At 40.3% G+C, this 24,719-nt stretch overlaps 1 protein-coding gene and 1 pseudogene across 1 annotated transcript; both read right to left on the reverse strand.

The window, feature by feature from the left end:
• The window catches only part of LOC118385557 (serine/threonine-protein phosphatase 2A catalytic subunit beta isoform-like), a 369,785-nt pseudogene that overhangs the window by 45,138 nt on the left and 299,928 nt on the right, over positions 1-24,719 (reverse strand).
• LOC118385558 (purine-rich element-binding protein gamma-like) lies at positions 12,352-14,381 on the reverse strand. Its single transcript, XM_052521732.1, has one exon. The coding sequence runs from the start codon at positions 14,028-14,030 to the stop codon at positions 13,002-13,004; it is 1,029 nt and encodes a 342-aa protein (XP_052377692.1). The 5' UTR covers positions 14,031-14,381; the 3' UTR covers positions 12,352-13,001.

The raw sequence follows: 24,719 nt of genomic DNA on the forward strand, positions 1-24,719 counted from the left end.
TAATATTTTTGAGATGTCAAGCAACTCGAGCGTGACCGTTCTAAACGTTTTAAAGTTTGCGTTGCTAGCTTCAACGGTGTAAGAGGAGTAGCGTGCTAAAGAATAAGAAGAAAATAAGAAGTATGTCGAAGATGGAAGCTGGGGCTTTTGCTTATAAACCCCACAATAATAATAAGAAGAGGTATGTTGAAGATTCATGTAGGGGCTTTTGCTTTAAGACACAATTTCTTAATTCTGTACGTGTTTCTCTACAGCTGACATATTTGGTTTTCGCCTGAATCTACAATCAATTGCTCTTTAATAGTTTTTAAATAGTTTCTTACTGCATAATGAATTACGTGATGAATCATGGAAAGGGTACTGATCAGAGGGATAAAAACCTGCACTGCTGGTATGATAATGACAAACAACTACAGATGTCTCTTTATAGTGTGACCGGGCCGGCAGCAGGTAGCCTAGTGGTTAGAGTGTTGGGCCAGTAACCGAAAGGTTGCTGGACTGAATCCCTGACCTGACAAGGTAAAAATCTGTCGTTCTGCCCCTGAGCAAGGCAGTTGACCCACTGTTTCCCGGGCTCTGAAGACGTGGATGTCGATGAAGGCAGCCCCCCTCTGATTCAGAGGGTTGAGTTAAATGCACAAGACACATTTCAGTGTAAGACATTCAGTTGTACAGCTATCCCCCTTTCTGTGTGTTTACGTGGTAGTTTATAGGCAGGTACATGATGTGTACCTGTACATATAATTAGTGTGGATAGGTACACATTATGGTGGGTACTAGGTAGATACACCTATGTAAATACATGTTTGTCAACAACTGCGGCATCTTCCAATGAGCAGACACAACCTTTGGTTGCTGCACACTGACTGCTATCGGCATAGAATACCACCTTAGTCCTGCACTGAAGCTGGTTCAGAGCTGGTCATGATGGTTAAACTGGTCAACCTGGATTTTCCAGCAGGGTATGTATTAGGGACACTTATTCTAAAGTGGTACCAAACTTAACATTGAGATAGCGCACAGGAAACTTCACAAATACATTCATCTGATCAAACTTTTATTGAAAAATAAAATAAAAGGAATGGTTAATACAACTGTAAAACTACCACATGTTCCTGTAAAAGCTGTTCAAAGACATCAAAAGAACAAACAAATAATTAGATTGTCGATAGATATTTTGGTGCATAATCACCAAGGGAGTGTAACAGTAAATTGGCATCACTGATGCAATCCCTATTACCTTTACCGAAAGTATCAGCCACCTTGGGACTGACTGCCTCCAAAGCCGCTGGAGATACAGGTCTCTGTCTGTCTGTAGGGATGTGTTTTGTTGGTAGAAAAACACAACTTGATCAATGCTGTAGTAATGACAGACTCTCCCTGGGCCAGTGTAAACTGGTGGCCAAGTGTTGGTAGTAAATGTCTTGATAGGTGATGAGGCTTTCCATTGACAGTATTTACAGTTACACCATACCATTTGTGTTCTGGGAGGACATCTTGCGAGTCATGTGATGACTGCACAACATGTATAAACATGACATGTCCTCTTTGCATACATGCATCTGGGGTCCATATAAGCACCTTCATATGTTATAGCACCATTTTTTAGTTCATTTTTGACCGTTTTCAGTTTTCGGACCCAACTGTTGGCATGCATACACTTGGGTTTTTTTCAGATTGGTTTTCTAAACATTGCAACCTTTTACAAACATTACGAGGCATTGAATGAATATTCATACAGTACCATACATGTAGAACATGAAATAATACAGTGCACATGTTAAGGAAAGTTCTAGAACACAGAACAATTGCTTTCTTGTTTTGAGTCATCTAATATTCTATATAACTACAGGACACGTTTTAGCATGGCATTTATCCAAAGATACACTCAACTTTTTAGCTTCACCATTTCATTTTTATATCACTACCATAGACATTTAGTTTAAAATTCTACTACAAAAATGGCATGATAAACACACCAACAAAGCTTCTTCAATACCCATACTTCTCACAGCACACTACATACACAACTATAAATTAGTAACATATTTAAAGATGTCCTTACATTTCCTTAGTGAAACCTGATCTCTTTTTGTCTCTTCTTTTAGTTGACACTACTGCAGTTAGGTGGTTAATAGTGTTTTGTGGAGCTTGAGTGCTAAGTAGCCTATGCTTCTGAAACTATAATCTCCTAAACATGCTTGAACATCGTTGGTGTTTCATGCAATAGAAATCTGTTGCAAATAAACATCTCCCTCTTATTTCTTTCACCAGACTGACGGCTAATCTTTTCCATTTTCTAAACATACCTTTTGTTCTGAAAACGAATACAAATCATCATCCAAATCAAAACAAATAGAATCAAATTGTAAAGGAGTTCCAGAGCTTAAAGGGTACAAACCTTTTGTTTAGATGATCACAGTCCAAATTCAATACATTCAACTTATTTATAAGAGACCAACACAGCCCTCAGTGAGGACCTTGCTTGCTGAGGACCATTCCACTCCTGCCCAGGTCTAGTTGGATATCAGGCCTAGTATTACTTTCTTGTACACATTTCATATAATATATTTGATATTTTAGTGTGGAAGATAAGGGCAAGATAACCTGTTTGCACGTAATCTAAAATGCTTATTAGATCATGTTGGGTTGATAGTTCCAGGGACATTTTTGCAGCAAGAGTTGGATCATTTTAGGTTTTGTCAAGACAATGTGTTTGGCCTATACGTGATTAAGTCCAAATGGACAATGTACCTTGCATTGAAAATGTTAACCCTTGTTACAACCATAAAGATACACTAAATTCATTTCATTTTCTGATCATAACGCCACCTCTACAACTTTGTTGAATCCTTTAAACTTGACAATCAAAAAAGATAAATTGCACTCAAATAAAATGTGCGTTAAACATACGTCTTCAGCAGTCAGAAATGTAGGACATTTCATTTTGTTCAATTTCACAAGAAAACAGAGATATTTTTATTTAACTAGGCAAGTCAGTTAAGAACAAATTATTATTTACAATGATGGCCTACTAGGGAACAGTAACTGCCTTGTTCAGGGGCAGAACAAAAGATTTTCACCATGTCAGCTCGGGGATTCGATCCAGCAACCTTTTGGTTACTGGCAATACTCTAACCACTAGGCTACCTACCACCCTCAACAAAGCTCAAGTTTATTCACTTAAATTGTGAGAGAAAAAATAGAATTTAGGGTAGATATCAACTCCATTTGACATTGCTAGCTGTCGTTATTACTAGAACAAAACAATCCAAGTAGATAAAACAATAGCATCGGAAAGCCATAACACTGTAAGACATTGACCTTATTTCAAAAGTGACACAGTGGTTCAGGTAAAACAAAACTTAAAGATGAAGGGTGGGCTAGTGACTTCAGGGACAATATCTGGATCAGCTTATCTCAAGGTGCAGCTCTTTTGAGATTAAAATGGATGATATCAACATCTAGGCGAAGATTAGCTTCATGGTATGGCAATTTAAGTGCATGATTGTCACTTCAAAGTTTAAACCAATGCATGGATCATGCGGTTGCTCCATGTGAATTGAGTAAGAAGCAGCAGAGTAAAGTGCTGTTTTTTAAAGTGCTTTCTTAGGGAGGCTTGTGTTTCGAAGAGCAAATGAGCTGTGCATCCCCCTTCATATTCTCTATCCATCTCCAAGATAGGAAAAAGGCCTTTGTTTTTAGAGATATTCATGATGCAGGAAAAATGTGCCCCAAAGGTTCTGTGATCATCATTAAAGCCTTAATCTGAAACACAAAATCACTGGGCACTCTAAAATATTGATATAAATTAAAACATGTGGGAACAAACACATTTTGATGGAAAGTTGTGCTTTGAATGATTTTTCTATAATGAGTTGTTAAACTTGTCCTGTTAGAATAAATGAAATCATTCAAATGGAATTTCCATACCACACAATAGATTATTCAAATAGAACACACTGAAAAACCTTGTGCTTTTCATGCACTTCTTTTTTATGCCTCTCCCTAATGTCAATATGCCTTGTCCATTGCTGTTTTGGTTAGTCATTTTTGTCTTATTTCAATGTAGAGCCTCCAGCCCTGCTCAATATGCCTAAGCTAACCCTTATGTTTACCCCCACACACGCGGTGACTGCACCTGGCTTAAATGGTGCCTCTAGAGACAAAACCTCTCATCATCAAATCAAATTTATTTATATAGCCCTTCTTACATCAGCTGATATATCAAAGTGCTGTACAGAAACCCAGCCTAAAACCCCAAACAGCAAGCAATGCAGGTGTAGAAGCACGGTGGCTAGGAAAATCTCCCTAAAAGGACAAAACCTATGTCTATGCGCAAACAGTTTGAGCTTCTAATTTAAAAAATGAATCTCTCCAGAAATAAGTCTCACCGTTGCCGCTTGTTATAGACCTCCCTCCGCCCCCAGTTGTGCCCTGGACACCATATGTGAACATCATACAACACTCCTTCCGTGGCCTCCAACTGCTTTTAAATGCTAGAAAAACTAAGTGCGTGCTCTTCAACCGATTGCTGCCCGTACCCTCCCGCCCTACTAGAATCTCTACTCTGGATGGTTCTGACTTAGAATATGTGGACAACTACAAATACCTTGGTGTCTGGTTAGACTGTAAACTCTCCTTCCAGACTCACATTAAGAATCTCCAATCCAAAATTAAATCTAGAATTGGCCTCCTATTTCGCAAAAAGCCTCCTTCACTAATGCCGCCAAACTCACCCTCGTAAAACTGACTATCCTACCGATCCTTGATTTCGGCGATGTTATTTAAAAAATAGCCACCAACACTCTACTCAGCTAACAGAATGTAGTCTATCACAGTGCCATCTGTTTTATCACCAAAGCCCCATATACTACCCACCACTGCAATCTGTATGCTCTCGTTGGCTGGCCCTCACTACTGGCCCTCACCAAACCCACTGGCTCCAGGTCATCTATAAGTCTTTGCTAGGTAAAGCCCCGCCTTATCTCATTTCACTGGTCACCATAGCAGCACCCAGCCGTAGCACACGCTCCAGCAGATATATTGCACTGGTCATCCCCAAAGCCAACATTTACTTTGACTGCCTTTCCTTCCAGTTCTCTGCTGCCAATGACTGGAACGAATTGCAAAGATCTCTGAAGCTGGAGTCTTACATCTCCTCTCTAACTTTAAGCATCAGCTGTCTGAGCAGCTTACCGATCACTGTACCTGTACACAGCCAATCCGTAAATAGCACACCCAACTACCTCATCCCCATATTATTACTTACCCTCTTGCTCTTTTGCACCCCAGTATCTCTATTTATACATCATCATCTGCACATCTATCACTCCAGTATTAATACTAAATTCTAATTCTTTTTTTTGCCTCTAGTGCCTATTTATTGCCTACCTCCCTACTCTTCTACATTTGCACACACTGTACATAGATTTTTCTATTTTTCAATCTTTTTGTGTTATTGACTGTACGTTTGTTTATGTGTAACTCTGTGTTGTTTTTGTCGCACTGCTTTGCTTATATCTTGGCCAGGTCGCAGTTGTAAATGAGAACAGTTCTCAACTGACCTACTTGGTTAAATAAAGGTGATTTTTTTTTATAAATAAAAAAGTTTGGATTGCCACCTCTAAGAATACAACATAAAAAAACACCGGCCTTTTAAGATAGAAAAAAAATCATAATCAAGTTTAACCCCCTCTTTTATTGTCATTGCCTCTTTTTTCATTATGTACACAGTACCTCATCCCTTGAGATTCAAAATTCAGTCAACTGCATTCATAAGGAAACTACTATATGTCTTTAAGATATCAAAAATCATAATATCAAGTTTTGTTTTAGAGGCAATGATTTTTAACCTTGCCTTTTTTGTAATTGACCCATCCTTTTTTTATCATATCCACAGTACCTCTTCCCTTCAGTCAACTGCATTCTTGTGGAAACTACAATATGTCTCAACACAGAGTAGCATGAGTATGAGGCATTCTGACTGTTATATTTGGTTCATCTCTCCTCAATGGATCTTCCATGCAGAACAAACATATGGCGAGCTAAATGTACAGCAAATTTAATTGGTCAATTTCAGCTCTGCAGAATAATCGCTGTTTTATAGTCCCTGTAACACAAGGGGCATAGTTGCTAGGGAGTTGTAGTCAAAAAGAAAACTAAGAAATATGAACGTCAGACTATTTCATACATCCTTTGTCACCAGATGCAAAGGAAAGGTTAAATTGGAGTTTCGGCACAGAACGTTAGTTAAAACTAAAACAAACCAATTGAATTGAAGCCCTGTTTAAGCAAGATGTTAAGTCCTTACTAGCACTGCAAGATCGTTTGTCTGGCACTCAGACATATGAAGAGATGTTTAGACTAAAGAGGTGTATGGATTAGGTCATCAGCATAGGACATTTTATGTCACTGAACATATCAGCCCCATCACCTTATCTGGTAATAAGTCTATGGTGCTGTTTCCTGGACAGCCCCTAAATGATACAAATGGTCTAATGAAGCTCCAGGGGTCTAAAATGTGGCAACAAATTAGATGTGAAGGAAGTTTGTAACAGAATATCACCTGTGTTTTTTAAAGACCTCATTTGGGCATGTGACAAGGGCACATTTTTCAACTGTCTGCGGTCTAACCAGCCTCTACATGTGTTGAGACTATTATAAGTAGGCAACAAAGCCTATATCAATAAAGATGATCTGTGTTAGGAGCGGTGCTCCTTTCTATAGCGCCACAAGTGTCAGCATGACTTGAAACTAAAAATATAGTAGGGCAGATAATCAAAAATCCATGTGAGGAGAAATTATGTTTTCATTTGTTAATATGTAGTGCTGAGCGATTAGTGCTTTTAGAGGTCGGTTCGGTTTCGGTTCGATTATTAAAAAGAATCATGGTTATCGATTTTGATAATATTTTTAGACATTAAATGCACTATGCAATATGTGGGCTGAATGCTGTAACACAGAAATCGTTTTTTTTTTAAAGTCCCATGATGGTAGTGACTGCCCATTACTGCGTATCACATATTAACCATCATTTAATCACATTACTTCAATAAAATATTTGTATTATTTGATTACTTGTATTTAATTCTAAGTCCTCAAATAGAGCTGCTGCCTATGATGTCTGACAAAATCACTACTTTAGTAGTTCTTCAAAGTAAATAATGCATACTTTTATTACTGCTGAATAGTAACTATCAATCACTTAGATCATGAGGGACTGTTTTTTATACCTCTTGAAGGCATGTTCTCTCCTCTCAATCTCTGTGTCTTGCTCCACACAGACCAAACAAGTTTAAGTGGGCATCCAATGGATTATGGTCATTGTAGTTAATTACCATGTTTCCTGCTCTAAACTATGTAGAATATTGGCCCGTTGGAAACTACAACTCCCTACTACATCGCACAGTTCAGGCTTGATCTGATTTATCTTTACAGAAACTGCACATCAAGCTCACAGAAAGAAATAAAAATGTAATTCAAACAACTGAACTGACATCAATTAGATGTTTGAAAACCGAAGTTTTGTTTAGTCACTCAGCACAAATACTATGCTAATAAATTACACAGTCAAATGCATTAAATAACTTGTAAAGACAACCGTACTATTCGTGACATGAAATGAGAATATAGTATGCTTATTGGTCATAGAATTTACAAACGCTCAACACCTGTCAGTAAACATCTGGCAAAAAAAAAGTGTAATTAAATTGTTGCCAGCAGCACAGTTACAGTCACCAACGCTCTGGATAACATGAAAACATTCTAACCAGCCCGACTAGGGCGAGTAAAATGGTCAGAGTGGGGTGTTCTCTCATTATGTGTCTGGAAGAAGCTAGCCAATGTTAGCCAGTTAGCTTGGGTGCTTTACTGCCGTTGAATGCTCAGATCAACCAGACTCCCTGGCCAGAGCGTCCATTGTGTGCGCTCAACGCTCCGAGACCAAAATACTCTGAATTTGACAATGCTCTGGATTTACAAACGCCCAGAGCGCACTCTGGCACTCCAGATTGAATATGTGTTATGCTAAGAAGCTAGCAAGAGGTTGCATAGCAACAGCATCAACTTCCAGTAGACAGGTGAAGCGCTAGTACGCTCAACTGAAACGATATTGTTTGTTTACAGTATACTAAAATGAACTAATAGTATATAGTATACAGTATGTTAGTATGGGTATTCGAACACAGCTAATGAGATAAGGATCATTTTGGGGCCACACTGACTAAGTTGCATCTGTAAGTAAGGATATCTGAGGAGGTTTAAAAGCTGCATGGGCTGGATCTCAATGTTTCAAGTATCATCGTAAGATTTGTGAAGGCATGAGAATTTTCACTTCTTAAGTGTTGAAATTCTGGATCATGAGCAGCTTTACGGCTGCATCAAGGTCGTTTCCCAAATAGCACCCTACTTCCTATATAGTCCAATACTTTTGACCAGAGCCATATAGGCTATTTGGGATGCATCCTAAAACCTGGAATGAATATCTACTGTGCTCGGTGGTGCGATAAAGGTAGATTGTGTGAATAATAGCCTATATTTCCTTCAAGGTTGTTTGTGTGTATGTATGAGATGCAAGACTTATATTATAACTAAGTAATTGCAGTATCCCTGCTGATTTTTGGTGGGGCGTCGGGAGGGTAGTGCATTTTTTTTAAACCTGGTTTACATTCCCCATTTTGCACGTTTTACTATATAATTTATTCCATATAGCCACATTTCCTCATCTTCTTGCATGCACCTCGCCTATCAAGGTGTTTAGGTACTTCCCTTACGCACTACGCTTTTCTGAGCGCTGACTATACAGTCAACTTTATCCTGCCCTCTACCCATAGTGACAATAGTGGTAGATGGATCGTTCTTCCAGACATGCAATATTTTACTTAACTAGAAATCATACCACACATAAAATCCCCCCCAAAATCTGCAACAATTGTCTATATAAATCCACAAGTACAGAGGAATAGGATAGGCAGCAGAGAGGTCAGGTGCATCATTGTGCATGAAACAACAGTGAGGACATGAGACATTTGATTTGACCCGCAGCTCAAAAAGCTCCCCTATGAATCATGTTTATGCCATACAAATGTGATTACTATACAACGGATGTCCCTCTTTACATTTGCACATTTGTTTTGTATACTCTGCCATCACATGTACAGTACAGCAACCTGGTGTCAGAGCATTTTGTATTATGCTGTACGTAAATCTGAGACACTCATATCAAATGTATTTATAAAGCCCTTTTACATTAGCAGATGTCACAAAGTGCTTATACAGAAACCCAGCCTAAAATCCCAAAGAGTAAATAATGCAGATGTAAAAGCACTCCATTCAGTATATGTTACGTTTCATTTGGCATGTATTAATTTGTTGATGTCCATCACCCATTTTGTATATGTTACGAATGTGACAAATCACATTAAATGTTATGATTTGCAAACGTACAATATGTCACAAATTTGCTAAATGTAAGATATGTTCCAAATTCTAGCTAGGTGGCTAATGTTAGCTAGCTGGCTAACGTTAGCTAGGCTAGGGGTTAGGAGATACGGTTAGGGTTAAGCTTAGGAGTTAGGTTAAAGGGTTAGGGTTTGCTAAAAGGGTTAGGGTTAGCTAACATGCTAAGTAGCTGAAAAGTTGCTAATTAGCTAAAATTATCTGTGATGAGATTTGAACTCACAACCTTTGGGTTGCAAGACATTTGTCTTATTTGCCTACCCATACATTCCAACCAACCCCCCCCCCCAACTGTTTTCCCCCTTTAGTAACATATGCCTTATGTAACCATACCAAAGGTAACATATCATACTAATTGGAGTGTCTCGGATTTACGTACAGAATAATACAAAATGCTCTGAAACCAGGTTGAGTACAGACACACTGCTAGCCTAACACAAATGTACTATGGCTTAAACTCGGCTGGGACATGCTTTCAAGGGTGCTCTGCAACACCTGGCTGATACCAATATAGTGGATTAGGGGGTACCCTGACTGGGACTCAAGCCCTGGTCCCTGCGACTGTCATTCCAAAACATTACACCATCCCAATCCTCGCTATATGAGCCATGATACAATTCCGACTAAGTGGGTTACCCCTATTGGCACAATGCATAATGTGTTTGGCCTTCAAGCCAGTAGCTGTGTTCGAATACTCATACTAACCGCACTAACCATACTCTTTGTGATGTAAATTGAGTATGTAGTATGCTTATTTTTAATAGTATGGTCATAGTTAGCATGCCAAAAGTCCCTGGATGTCTTACTAAATTCTCTAAAATACGAATTATACAAACAGTGGACACTATTTCCGTGCTTTTAGGGCCTATAATGCAATTCTTCAGACAATGGGCGTGGCTTCACAACGTTTTCAGAATTTAAAAAAAAAATGGCGGAAAATATGCAGCCGAATTCCAACGAGAGCGGATACACCCGCTGTGGCCGGTGTCGGTAAACGTTGCAACAAAAAAAAGCTCAATTCAACTGTTGCCAGCAGCACAGTTACAGTCACCAACGCTCTGGATAATATGAAAACAGCCTAAGTAGCTCTGCTAGGGCAAGTAAAATGGCCAGAGTGAGGTGTTCTCTCATTTGTGTCTGGAAGTAGCTAGCAAGCTAGCCAACGTTAGCCAGTTAGCTTGGGTGCTTGACTACCGTTGTGAGGGCAGAACGCTCAGTTCAACCCTACTCCTCAGAGCTTCCAGTGTGGCCTCCGAGATTGAAAACACTGAATTTACAAATGAACATGACAAAGCTCTGGATTTATGACCGCCCAGAGCTAACTCTGAGCGCTCTCTGGCACTCCATATTGAATTTACGAACACACCCGAAATCGTAAAATGTCTAGCTAGTCATGTGTTATGCTAACAAGCGAGCAAGAGGTTGCATAGCAACAGCATCAACTTCCAGTAGACAGGCAAAGCGCTAGTACATTCAACTGAAAGGCTGCAACACCTGGCTGATACCAATATAGTGGATTAGGGGGTACCCTGACTGGGACTCAAGCCCTGGTCCCTGGTCCCTTACAGTATACTAAAATGAACTAATAGTATATAATCATTAAGTATGTCGTATACAGTATGTTAGTATGGGTATTCGAACACAGCACCGGTTTTACATCTTTGTCCTGCCGTTTGCTACACTAGTGTCAAAAGTGGGATGGCGGCTATGCGATGGCTCAGACATGCTAGGGGGCTGAGTGGTCAAAGCACAGGTATGTGCCTTCGAGTAAGGAGGGGGCAGTGTAGCAAACCTTGCTATATGTGCCATGTTACAATTCCAAGCAAGTGGGTTAACCCTATTGACACGATGCATAATGGTGTTTGTCTGTCATGCCAGGTATCTGAGTTCTATTCCCTGTTCACTACAATCCCCAAAGGCTCAAATATCATGGTGAGGTCGCTAGGTGTTGTAGCCTACAAATGTTGTTTAGTATTATTACACGGGGTACACCTTTTATTTTATCTTTCAATTATGTTTTTTTTATTTATTGCTGGCTCTGTTATACAGTTAATTACATGTGTATGGCCTTAGGGACAATAAAATGATCCTACCTAGACTAGCCTACAACACCGCAATGCAATTCATATTTGAATGATGATTTTCAAGAAAGTACAAGTAATAATGTAATTTGAATAAAAGCAGTTAATTGAACGTTTCGTTCCATTTGGATAAATTGTGGGTCTACTCAGCAGATTATAAGGTCTAGAAAGGCATCGCGCAGGACAGTCAGGCTGCATTTGAATTTCTGTTGCTGATCATCATTCTCCTGAGTCGTTTTAAATAGTGCAGCCACATAGGGCCTATGCTTCTAGCAGGCCCAGTTATTCAGGAAATCTTAATGTGCGTTGTATCTCCTTAACGCTTCACTATAGCCTAAATATTTGTCATTTAACTTTAAAATGTATTTTATGTATGGCATAAACTCAATCAGTCACAATGTTTTAATCTGATTAGGCTACTTCAGCAATCTCCTGTAGGTTACCTGCGCACATTCATCCACTCCACTCTGATATAATTCCAGCATCCAAACTGCACACCAGCCATTCGATGAATGGAAAAAGACATCTGTTACAAAATATCAAAAAGTGAAGACATTCAGAGATTGTCAAGCCAAGCCATCGATACTGAGTAGGGAAAGATGTAGTCCCTGTTTGTCCGGATTGACATACTCTATTTGAATGGGGTGTTGAAAACGCAAACCATGATGATGTGCTCGAAGTCGGTATTCGGTATGTAGTTCTGAATTGCTTATTGGTTGTGTGTAGTGCTTTGGCACATAAACCTGTTAATGAAAAATCGTTGCATATACTTTATATAACTATAAATATAGCATCAAAATGTTGAAAATCGGATTTCCCCCTAGTTGATCATTGTCTGCAGCCGGATCTGATTACAGAGTAATGACATATGCAGGGAGTTTGAGCTCGTCCGTGATGGTCGGCGAACCCTCAACCAAACTGTCCCTTATTCTATAAAATGAAATCATGAAGCGCTACCTACACAAATTGTTACTGTTTAAACAGCAATATCATGTCTAGCATTCAGCGGTAAATCTAACATTAACCCCCTACCAATGATTGTGGGGGACAGGACGTGTACACTTTCATGTCTCACCTTTTTTTTCTCAATCAGACAATCACATGCGCACACGTACTTTCATTTGCACACTCAGTCAACCACAATGAAAAAAAGAGATATGATTCACATAAATTACCTATATCATCATTTTGCCTTTTGAATATTTTTTTTTTCATTTTTCAATAGGCAACATGTCCTGCTGCACCAATTTCAAAACGGATGCCATAATCGAAATGTATGATTGAAACAGGAATGACCATGAACAAAGCAAAAGTGCTAGTTGACCAGAGACATAGGCCTAATAGAGGTACATTAAATAATACATTTTCATATGTTCTAGGATATTGTCATGTTTAGCTTTTTTCCATCCCTGTTTTAACCCACCATCGTTAGAAACCTCTTACAGCCATATAATGCCACTGTCAATCCTCTTGTTCTCCAATGTCCTCGCGAGTCTCTGTCCTCTTCTCCTTGTGACAGGTGAACATTCGCTGCATTTCTTCCTCATACCTAATGAAATTATCTCCAAATTTGGCCCAGGCTTTCATGGGAACCGTTATGGTGTTCCTGTATGGCTGTTTTACCTCGCTAATCTTTAAAAAGACACCATACCGATTGGAACCAACGTCGAAATAAAACCTCTTATTGTCCACTCGGAATGATGCTGCCTCCGGAAACTCGGTGGATTCTTCATGGTTCCCATTGCCTCTTCCAAGCTCTTCCGTGGCATCATCATCGCCGTAGTCTTCAATCAGCTGCGACAGTGCATCTCTGAATTCGATTAGCCCTTGAGCCGGCAACACTATGGTTTGATCGATGCCCTGTCCGTAGTAACCGATGGCCCCATGCCCTCTGCTGACAGTCTGTCTGATGCGGAGGAACCTGCCTCGCTGGTTCTCTTTCAGGTCCAGATAGTACTTTCTATTGTCTCTCTCAATGAATTCACTCTTCAGGACGCGATGAGTATGTTCCTCCGACACCGCAGAGCCAGTGGGAGACACTGATGCTGCGTGGTGATCCTGCGGTCTTCTGCGGGAATCGTGCGGGCGGCCCTGGCCATTGCTCTGCTCTTCTGGCCGTGGTACCAGGCCACCTCTCAACCCAATATGAGCATAATAATCAATGAAGTCCCCCAGGCAATAACGTAGATCGGGTGCCATTGACATGGACAGCGTTAATTTGCTTTTTCTGATGTTATCATGACGTTCTCTTCCAATCCAAACCTCTGCAATTTTTAGGAATCGGCCCCGTGCACTTTGTTTTACATCCAAATAAAACCGTTTCTTCTGGATGTCGACACGTTTAGAGGCAAGCTCCTGAATGTCTATGCCCTGCTGCTGACTGCCAGGGTGAACATACTGTTGAGGATATGCGCCTCTCGCCATAGAATCTGATGTAATCCTTCCTCTGTCTCGTTCCATCCCTCTTGAATATGTTGTATCAGACATCATTATTTCGTTTCCAACACAGTTAAACACACGACAAATTGCCAGCCACTACCAGCCAACATGCTGTCTTCCATGTAACCTTATTCGTTTCGCTAGACAGACCGTTTATTGCTGTAGTAGGCTACATTTGAAATGACCTGAAATGGCCGCTACCTGACAGGAGTATTCAGTTGATCGAGTTTCTGCGTCCGGATTTAAAGGTCAAGCGTTAGTACTGTTTGGTGCCATTTTCAACGCAACCCTTGGCAAGACGGGTTACCGAGCTACCCCCTTTCCTGCGTCTGACAGATCTCCCGGACAGTCTCTTCAGAGGGCGCTGCTTCGGTGGTTTCCACTAGTTACTACAGCCACAAAGTCAACATTGGTTTTATCGTAAAAAAGAATAATACAAAAATAGGGTTAGGCATACGGTTATTGGCATGGTTAAGGATTAAAATCGCATTTAAGAATGTAGATTTTAGAAATAGGCGGGGTTTATGATGTTGTGGCTTTGTTAATAACTAGTGACGACCTGCTTTGGTAGCGGTAGATTGATGAACTCATCCAACTCTCTCCCCTTCCAGCAGTGAAATCCCACAGTTTAAAGAGACAACCTAATCCTAGTTTGAGCAGTACAGTTTAATTTGACACAGCAAGCGAATTTACTGCAAAGAACTGCCTTTATAAGGTAGATAGCTGCGATAACGTTGTCGCCGGGGACAAAGATGCTGTCAAGGAAAATATAAAGGCTTACCTACCAATCTTTTCAACATTAATAAAGTAGAGGAAGGCACATGGTCATTGATTGACAAAATATAGAGCAGTGCGCTGACCACCAGTATAGTCCCCTTCGGTATTTGAGAAGAGGTGGTGGAAACAAATTGTGGTTACCATTGGCCCACAGCAAAAATGTTACATTTTTTTTCAAACATAATTTTCTTGTTACCTGCTTGTTTTAGTCCATTACAAAACTACATTTAAGAAAATAAATGTACAACATGTTTAATGATTACTTTTCAACATTGCCTGCTCCCCAGCATTCTCACGTAATAGAGCTTCCTTCATGCCGCCTTTCATGATGGTGCTCGCAGCCACATGAGTGAGTAAGTGCTAGTTAGCTAGCTACCAACCACAACATTAAAGCTACAATATATACTTTTTTGGCCAACCCGACCAAATTCACATAGACTTGAGTTATTTAACCAGGTAGGCTAGTTGAGAACAAGTTCTCATTTACAACTGCGACCTGGCCAAGATAAAGCATAGCAGTGTGAACAGACAACACAGAGTTACACATGGAGTAAACAATTAACAAGTAGAAAAAAACGAAAAAGGTCTATATATATACATTGTGTGCAAAAGGCATGAGGAGGTAGGCGAATAAATACAATTTAGCAGATTATACAGCTTTCATTATCATTGAACGCAAGTCTAAGAAGCGCTAGGTCTGTTCTATGTGCACTATTTCTATACTTCCCACCCTTTTACATCCGGATTTGTACACCAGCTTCAAAGAGCTGAAGAAACCATATTTTTGGTTATGGAAAATTTATTTCACAGTGGATTAGATGGTACAATGATTCTCTACACAATGACTGCTTATTTTGTCACAGAAACTGAATTTTAGCAACCAGGAAATGGCGGAGCGATTTTTGCGAAGTGCATCTTTACACTACCCAATTTTATAAATCCCTCAAATTTGTGTATGGAGGAGTGGGCCAAAATCCCTGCTGTAGTGTGTGCAAACCTGGTCAAGAACTACAGGAAGCATATGATCTCTGTAATTGCAAACAAAGGTTTCTGTCCCAAATATTAAGTTGCTTTTCTGATGTATCAAATACATATGTCATGCAATAAAATGCAAATTAATTACTTAAAAATCATCCAATGTGATTTTCTGGATTTTTGTTTTAGATTCCGTCTCTCACAGCTGAAGTGTACCTATGATCAAAATTACAGACCTCTACATGCTTTGTAAGTAGGAAAACCTGAAAAATCGGCAGTGTATCAAATACTTGTTCCCCCCACTGTATATCTTTAAGCTACCCAAAACCAACAACTATACGGCTACAAGTTATGAGTGGAGTTACAAACGGACTATACTAAACAAGTAACATTTCTTACCTGTGATGAAATGTGTTCCACACACATAGCTACGTGTAGCCTACGTGGAGAACTGGTCCCCACATTTCCCATGCCGAATACACACCAGCTTTTAGACATGTTTTTTTCTGTTGACTTTTTTTTACAATGGGAGTCAATTGGAAATAACTTTTTTCCCTCCAATTTCTGTGTGTTGTCAAGGGAAATTCCTTATTATTACGTGAATATCGACTAAGAATATAGTCATATTGTTTTAGTGCGCTATATGCAAATTATTCTATTGATTCAATCAACTGTTTCAAAATGTCCCGGTTTTCAAGGTTTTGAACAGATGATAAAATATTGTACCAACGTCCCGAGTGAATGTACACTGCTCAAAAAAATAAAGGGAACACTAAAATAACACATCCAGATCAGAATGAATAAAATATTCTTATTAAATACTTTTTTCTTTACATAGTTGAATGTGCTGACAACAAAATCACACAAAAATTATCAATGGAAATCAGATTTATCAACCCATGGAGGTCTGGATTTGGAGTCACACTCAAAATTAAAGTGGAAAACCACACTACAGGCTGATCCAACTTTGATGTAATGTCCTTAAAACAAGTCAAAATGAGGCTCAGTAGTGTGTGTGGCCTCCACGTGCCTGTATGACCTCCCTACAATGCCTGGGCATGCTCCTTATGAGGTGGCGGATGGTCTCCTGAGGGATCTCCTCCAAGACCTGGACTAAGACAGTCTGTGGTGCAACATGGGGTTGGTGGATGGAGCGAGACATGATGTGCTCAATTGAATTCAGGTCTGGGGAACGGGCGGGCCAGTCCATAGCATCAATGCCTTCCTCTCGCAGGAACTGCTGACACACTCCAGCCACATGAGGTCTAGCATTGTCTTGCATTAGGAGGAACCCAGGGCCAACCGCACCAGTATATGGTCTCACAAGGGGTCTGAGGATCTCATCTCGGTACCTAATGGCAGTCAGGCTACCTCTGGCGAGCACATGGAAGGCTGTGCGACCACCCAAAGCAATGCCATCCCACACCATGACTGACCCACCGCCAAACCGGTCATGCTGGAGGATTTTGCAGGCAGCAGAACGTTCTCCACGGCGTCTCCAGACTCTGTCACATGTGCTCAGTGTGAACCTGCTTTCATCTGTGAAGAGCACAGGGCACCAGTGGTGAATTTGCCAACCTTGGTGTTCTCTGGCAAATCTTGGTGTTCTCTGGCAAACGTCCTCCACGGGGTTGGGCTGTAAGCACAACCCCCGCCTGTGGACGTCGGGGCCCTCATACCACCCTCATGGAGTCTGTTTCTGACCGTTTGAGCAGACACATGCACATTTGTGGCCTGCTGGAGGTCATTTTGCAGGGCTCTGGCAGTGCTCCTCCTGCTCCTCCTTGCACAAAGGCGGAGGTAGTGGTCCTGCTGCCCTCCTACGGCCTCCTCCACGTCTCCTTATGTACTGGCCTGTCTCCTGGTAACTCCTCCATGCTCTGGACACTACGCTGATGTTACGCCCCTGAAAACAGGCGAGAAAATCACGAGAGTGATACGGTGTTGTATTCTCAATTCAACTTAGTTCAATCTTTACAAAAGTAACACATTACAAAACAACAGAAAACCCATTATACAAATAACACAGAAAAATATCTTATTAATAACGCACATGTTCATTCACAATCGACATAAAATGGCAGCTACTCTCAGTACGATGCTATTCTTCGCTACAACCAAGCAGGGCTAATATTACTCTCTTCAAACTTAACTCTAACTTCCTCAAGACGTTACTAAGACACACCTTAACCACTCTTGACCAAAACATCAGCCAGGAAGCATAGGAACTGAGAAGTGGTCTGTGGTCACCACCTGCAGAACCACTCCTTTATTGGGGGTGTCTTGCTAATTGCCTATAATTTTCACCTGTTGTCTATTCCATTTGCACAACAGCATGTGAAATGTATTGTCAATCAGTGTTACTTCCTAAGTGGACAGTTTGATTTCACAGAAGTGTGATTGACTTGGAGTTACATTGTGTTGTTTAAGTGTTCCCTTTATTTTTTTTCAGCAGTGTATGATATGCGACTCATTTCAGGAAAGTAGGCGCATGTCGCTGGTCATTACTTCACAGGAGAGCCATTTGAACATAAACTTTTTTTTAATCAAAATGCTTTTTGGGGGCAGAAAAGCCATCTGGAACATATGGACTTTCATGTGTCTTCATAACAAACTTGCCACTTGTAAATATGAATACAATAGTTAAATTAGAGAGCCTACTGTAGTTGGTTTGGCCAAAGAAAAGCCAGCAACCTTCCCACTAGCCATGATTGGCTGAGATAACGAGTGCGATGGACATACTGAAAGATGAGTTCAGATTGGTCTGCCATATAGCTTGCTTCTGTCTGTTTGAGCTGGTCATTATGTGTTGGTAATCATGTCTAATGCGGCCTTTTAAAAAAAATGTTGCGTAGTAGAACTGCATAAATGTTGCTCTCCACTTTCTGGAAGTGCACATTTTTAAATCAATGGAATTAGAGTATGATAGAGAAGGAAATGGAGAAAACACCTGTCTCCGGATTACATCTTCATACTAAGGGACACCATGGCATCCATGACAGGGAGAAAAGTCCATCCGTGATGTATACAGGTAAGAGTCTACATTTTCAGATATGACATGTTTCTAATTTTGACAGAAAGACGTTTTCATTTCGAGTTAAAGTGTACTGTTAGATAGCTACCTAACGTTAGCTGGCTGGCTTGCTAGCTAACGTTATGTGTATGATCTTATCATTCGTATCTCAGAGCCATTTTCTTTGCTAGTTATAGCCTAATGTTAGCTAACATTGAACCTGGTTGGTTAGCTATCTGCAGATTCGTGCAGGGTAGTAACGTCATGAGTTGGGATTATGGTTAATTATTTAGCTAGCTAGCTAGCCACATGTCTTAACAAAAGACTCCACTATGCAAGTAACAATTTTAATAGAATGTCACTGCGACAACTGTTGATAGACGTAGCTAGACACAGAATAACTGATGAATTTACGCGCAACACCCGTTGAATATGGCCGGTGTCAGTAAATGTTGGCAAAAAAGAGTAAATTGTTGCCAGCAGCACAGTTGCAGTCACCAACACTCTGGATAACATAAAAACATCTTAACCAGCTCTGCTTGGGCGAGTGAAATGGTCAGTGAGCTGTTCTCTCATTTGTGTCTGGAAGTAGCTTGCAAGCTAGCCAACGTTAGCCAGTTAGCTTGGGTGCTTCACTGCTGTTGTTAGGACAGAACCCTCAGATCAATCGTTAAAGACATGGGTGGGGATAAAGCTTAAGAGGGTGTGAATGAGGCTGAATGGCTGTTGACAAAGAAGAGCTCTCCAGTAGGTACCAAAACATTTAAACATGAAACTTTCTCAATAAAGCAGTGAATTTGGAAGCTTCAACAGAGTGCGGGCCTTCTTGTTCTTAACTGATAACACTGACAGTTTAGCTTACTAAGGAATAAAATCTGTATTTGTAAGAAGAACATGTTGGAAGGATATGAACTCATGTCACTGTTTTCTTCTTCTGTAACTATTAGCTAACTATTTCCCCCTGACAAATTCAAACATGACTTACAGGAATTTACCTGAGCTGATGTTGAAGAGAAACTACTGAAAAATATTAACTTAAACAGCTAATTGAAGACTAAACAGTACTCTCATGTACGGTCCAAGATAGTTAACAAAAACATGTTTTTTTTTAACAGATGTTAATATCACAGACAGAGTATGTCAACTTCTCCAATAGTACAGGTCTACGGGCCTCCACATGCTTTCCAATGGCTGTCTGAGTTTGGCTATCAAGGTGTGATTAATTTTCAATTCAGTGAGGCTCTCTAATGTGCTTATGTTTACCTATCCACCTGAGCTGTGCAGAGTCATAATTAAATAAAACCATCGCACTGTTTCTCTCAACCCATTTCAATATTCAGTGTTATGAGTGCATGCAATATTTATTTTAACCACCACTGTTAACTGGTTGTATTTGTAATATTATCAATACTATCTGAGTTTAATTAAAGTGGTTCATAGGTACACCATGTGTTGCTGTTTATAGGTTTATTAGATGAGTCCTTACATAAGGTTCAGACTGTAACTCTTCTATCATTTGCATAGGAGATGTATGTACTGGAAATGTACATTTATTGTTACATTATTTACAAGCAGCAGGAACAAGTGCACAATGATGGACATTAGTGAATAGTATTTAATTTGCATATTTCCTTCGACACAGAGTAAACCTGATTATGCCCAATTCTGTGGAAAACACAAGGCTGATAATGAAACATTCTCCCATGTGTTGAAAATGGCGGATAATATAGTCTACCCGCCTATGGGGGTTATAAGTCACTGTTTTTTTCTCAACAGGTTCACACAGGACTCTAAAATAAATGTTCTAGAGGATGACCTACCTTATCGGGAGTTCACTGGCACAGTCATATTCAGCTAGGATAAAAATGACTGCTCGTTTCTGTCTGAGGATTTAAGGTAATCAAGACTCTCACTAGTCTACCTGTACATGGAATTAACATGTAGTCAAAGGTAGGACTAGCATGTGGATACAAGGGTTTAGCATGCCTTTATTTAGATAGAAATAGTAGTTCTACTAGTGTGTAGCCCCCAATATATTTACCAGCCCTCTAGCATACCTGTTTTCAAATAACATTTCCTGTCTGAAGGAATATCTATAATTGTAAACCGTGTTAATATGGGAGGTAACTGGTCTGCCTAGTGAGACCTTGTTAGCTGCTGTAAAATAAATGTCTGAATCCAACTTTTGGGGCAAACAAATGTGTACCAACTAGGGTTGCAAAGGGTCGGAAACTTTCCGGTACATTTTTCATGGGAAGTTAAGCCCGGGAATTTTTGGAATTTTGCTTAAATTTATAAACAAAGTTAGCTTATAACAGTGTGCCGCACACTCTAGGAGCTCAGATGAAAAAATGTCATTACCAACGTTTGAACAGCCAAGCTGTCTTCATCAGGGTATAATTCATTTGACTACACATGTTTACAGACAATTACAATGGCAAAGTCATAATAATCACAAGAATGGCTTCAGATCAAAGTCTACGTTGAGACCGAAGGGTGCAAGGGTCTTTAAATTAAAGATCCAGGCAGCCTCTCGTTTTAACAATAAATTATCAAGGTCACCCCCTCTTTGCCATTGTAATTTTCTGTAAACTTGTCTCCCTCCCTAGGAGAGGGGGTGACCTTGATAATTTATTGTTAAAACGAGAGGCTGCTTGGATATTTAATTTAAAGACCCTTGCGCCCCTCTTTTATTTTCAAGTTTTCTACTCCGCTAGCCGTATCATCTGAGATTCCCAAAGATTGGAAAGCTGCCGCAGTCATCCCCCTCTTCAAAGGGGGTGACACTCCAGACCCAAACTGCTACAGACCTATATCTATCCTACCCTGTCTTTCTAAGGTCTTCGAAAGCCAAGTTAACAAACAGATTACCGACCATTTAGAATCCCACCGTACATTCTCCGCTATACAATCTGGTTTCAGAGCTGGTCATGGGTGCACCTCAGCCACGCTCAAGGTCCTAAACGACATCATAACCGCCATCGATAAGAGACATTAAAATGATTGCCTCGCCTGGTTTATGATTGCCTCCTGCATTCCTTCTCTTAGCCACCGGAGCAAAAAAAGAGCAAAGTTGGTCATGTTAGCTAGGTTTTCCAGCTGCATTTCCCCGCCTCAATCTTCCTGACTTTCTTGGTTCTCATGTGGTTGTTTGTTCGCAGCTGTCACGTTCTCCAGCTCTTCCCCCTCATTTTCATTGTCAATAGATTTACGTTTCTTTTTTACAATAAATTGATCCATGTTGACCAGACTGCAGAATTAGCTAATAGCAAACTGATATGTGTTGGTCGCTATAGCTGAGAAGTTTTGTTCTATTTCGGGAAAACGTTCTACTTTGGCCTTTCTGTTCTTCAGCTGCGCTATACTGCCATCTATCTGCCACCCAGGGAACAATAGATATATTCAATGAAGTGATTCAGGCCACATTGAATTATAATTGTGTCTTTGTTGTGTTTTATGAATGTATAAGGTGTAGAAAGCGTTCGACAGGGATGCTGGCCCATGTCTCCAATGCTTCCCAGGGTTGTTTCAAGTTGGCTGGATGTGCTTTGGGTGGTGGACCATTCTTGATACGCATGGGAAACTGTTGAGCATGAAAAACCCAGCAGCGTTGCACTTCTTGACACTCAAACCTGTGCGCCTGGCACCTACAGTCATACCCCGTTCAAAAGGCACTTCAATCTTTTGTCTTGCCCATTCAAACTCTGAAACTCTGAACACATACACATTTTGGGGCGACAGGGTAGCCTAGTGGTTAGAGTGTTGGACTAATAACCGAAAGGTTGCAAGTTCAAATCCCCAAGGTACAAATCTGTCATTCTCCCCCTGAACAGGCAGTTAACCCACTGTTCCTGTTTATTAAAAATAAGAATTTGTCTTCTCCCCTTAAACTACACTGATAAAGGTGGATTTAATAGTGACTCCCCATCCCGCATGAGGGAGCGTAATCATTGACTGACACTAATTAGCATAACGCAACGGATGTGAAATATATTGAGACACAGCTTAGCCTTTTGTTAATCAAAAAAATCTCAGATTTTCAAAATATGCTTTACAGCCAAAGCTAGACAAGCATTTGTGTAAGCTTATCGATAGCCTAGCATAGCATTTTGTCCAGCTAGCAGCAGGTAACTTGGTCACGGAAATCAGAAAAGCAATCAAATTCAATCGTTTACCTTTGATGAGCTTTGGATGTTTTCACTCACGAGACTCCCAGTTAGATAGCCAATGTTCCTTTTTTTCCCAAAATATTATTTTTGTAGGTGAAATAGCTCCGTTTGTTCTTCACGTTTGGCTGAGAAATCGCCCGAAATTGCAGTCACGAAAACGCTGAAAATATTCCAAATTAGCTCCATAATATCGACAGAAACATGGCAAACGTTGTTTATAATCAATCCTCAAGGTGTTTTTCAAATATCTATTCGATAATATATCCACCGGGACAATTGATTTTTCAGTAGGACCGATTGGAATAATTGCTACCTCTGTATTTTACGAGAATCTCTCTGGGGGCATCAGGTGACCACTTGCGCAATGTAGCCGCTTACGGGTATTCTTCAACATAAATGCGTAAAACTATGTCACAATGCTGTAGACACCTTGGGGAATACGGAGAAAAAGTAATCTGGTTGATAGCCCATTCACTGCTCAATAGGGACGCATTGGAACGCAGCGCTTTCAAAACAATGAGGCACTTCCGGATTGGATTGTTCTCAAGGCTTTCGTCTGCAATATCAGTTATGTTATACTCAAATAATGCCCCCTAGTCACAAAAGGTTATTAACAAGTGACATCAAGGGGCTCATAGCTTTCACCTGGTCAGTCTGTCATGTTTTGTACACTCAATCCCGTTCAAGATGAATATATACATGATCTATTTTGCATGCAATTTGAATGGAATTGATGGAAAGAGAAAGACAACGTGCACACTGATTTATAGCAACAACACTCAAGCTGTTTTAAAACTCTGCAGCTGCATAAAATGATTATATATATACATACATACATACATACATACATACATACATACATACATACATACATACATACATACATACATACATACATACATACATACATACACACACACACACATACAGTGGCTTGCGAAAGTATTCACCCCCTGGCATTTTCCTATTTTGTTGCCCTTACAACCTGGAATTGAAATGGATTTTTGGGGGTTGTGTCATTTGATTTACACAACATGCCTTTGAAGATGAAAAATATTTTTTATTGTAAAACAAACAAGAAATTGTAACGTCCGGGGTGTAGTGGGTGAGAAGTCAGGCGCAGGAAGCAGAGAGTTCAGGGTAGTGCTAACTTTTAATGCACAACAACGGTGAACATACGCCAACCAAAACAAATGCCACAAACACCAGGGGACTTAAACAGTCAAGCAAAAACCCAAACACGTGGGAAAACCGTAACACACAGACGTGTACACACGTACATCGAACAATCCCGCACAGGCGGGCCTGCTGGTAAATGAAGCCCAACCAATCAGCCTAAAACAAACACAGGTGAAACCAATAAACAGAAAAGGGGAAAAGGGATCAGTGGCAGCTAGTAGGCCGGTTACGCTAAGCGCTGATGAGATGGTACTGCGCTCCATTTGCTGTCTGTCCCCACCCTGAGTGTTGATAATTGATCATGAATATATGGGGCAGCGGGATAGCCTAGTGGTTAGAGCGTTGGGCAAGTAACCAAAAAGTTGCAAATTCAAATCCCCCAGCTGAAAAGGTACAAATCTGTCACTCTGCCCCTGAACAGGCAGTTAACCCACTGTTACTAGGCTGATATTGAAAATAAGAATTTGTTCTTAACTGACTTGCCTAGTAAAATAAATATATCAGAGAAGGTTGTAGAAAGATCTGTCGCTCAACATGATGTGTTGTTGTTTTCCATGTCTCTGCACTGTAAAATCGGATCATTTTGATAGCCTGATGATGGGTTGTTTGAGTCTGTTGGTTCATCTC

This window comes from Oncorhynchus keta, chromosome 6 (genome assembly GCF_023373465.1).
Source record: "Oncorhynchus keta strain PuntledgeMale-10-30-2019 chromosome 6, Oket_V2, whole genome shotgun sequence".
Taxonomy (NCBI): Eukaryota; Metazoa; Chordata; class Actinopteri; order Salmoniformes; family Salmonidae; genus Oncorhynchus; species Oncorhynchus keta.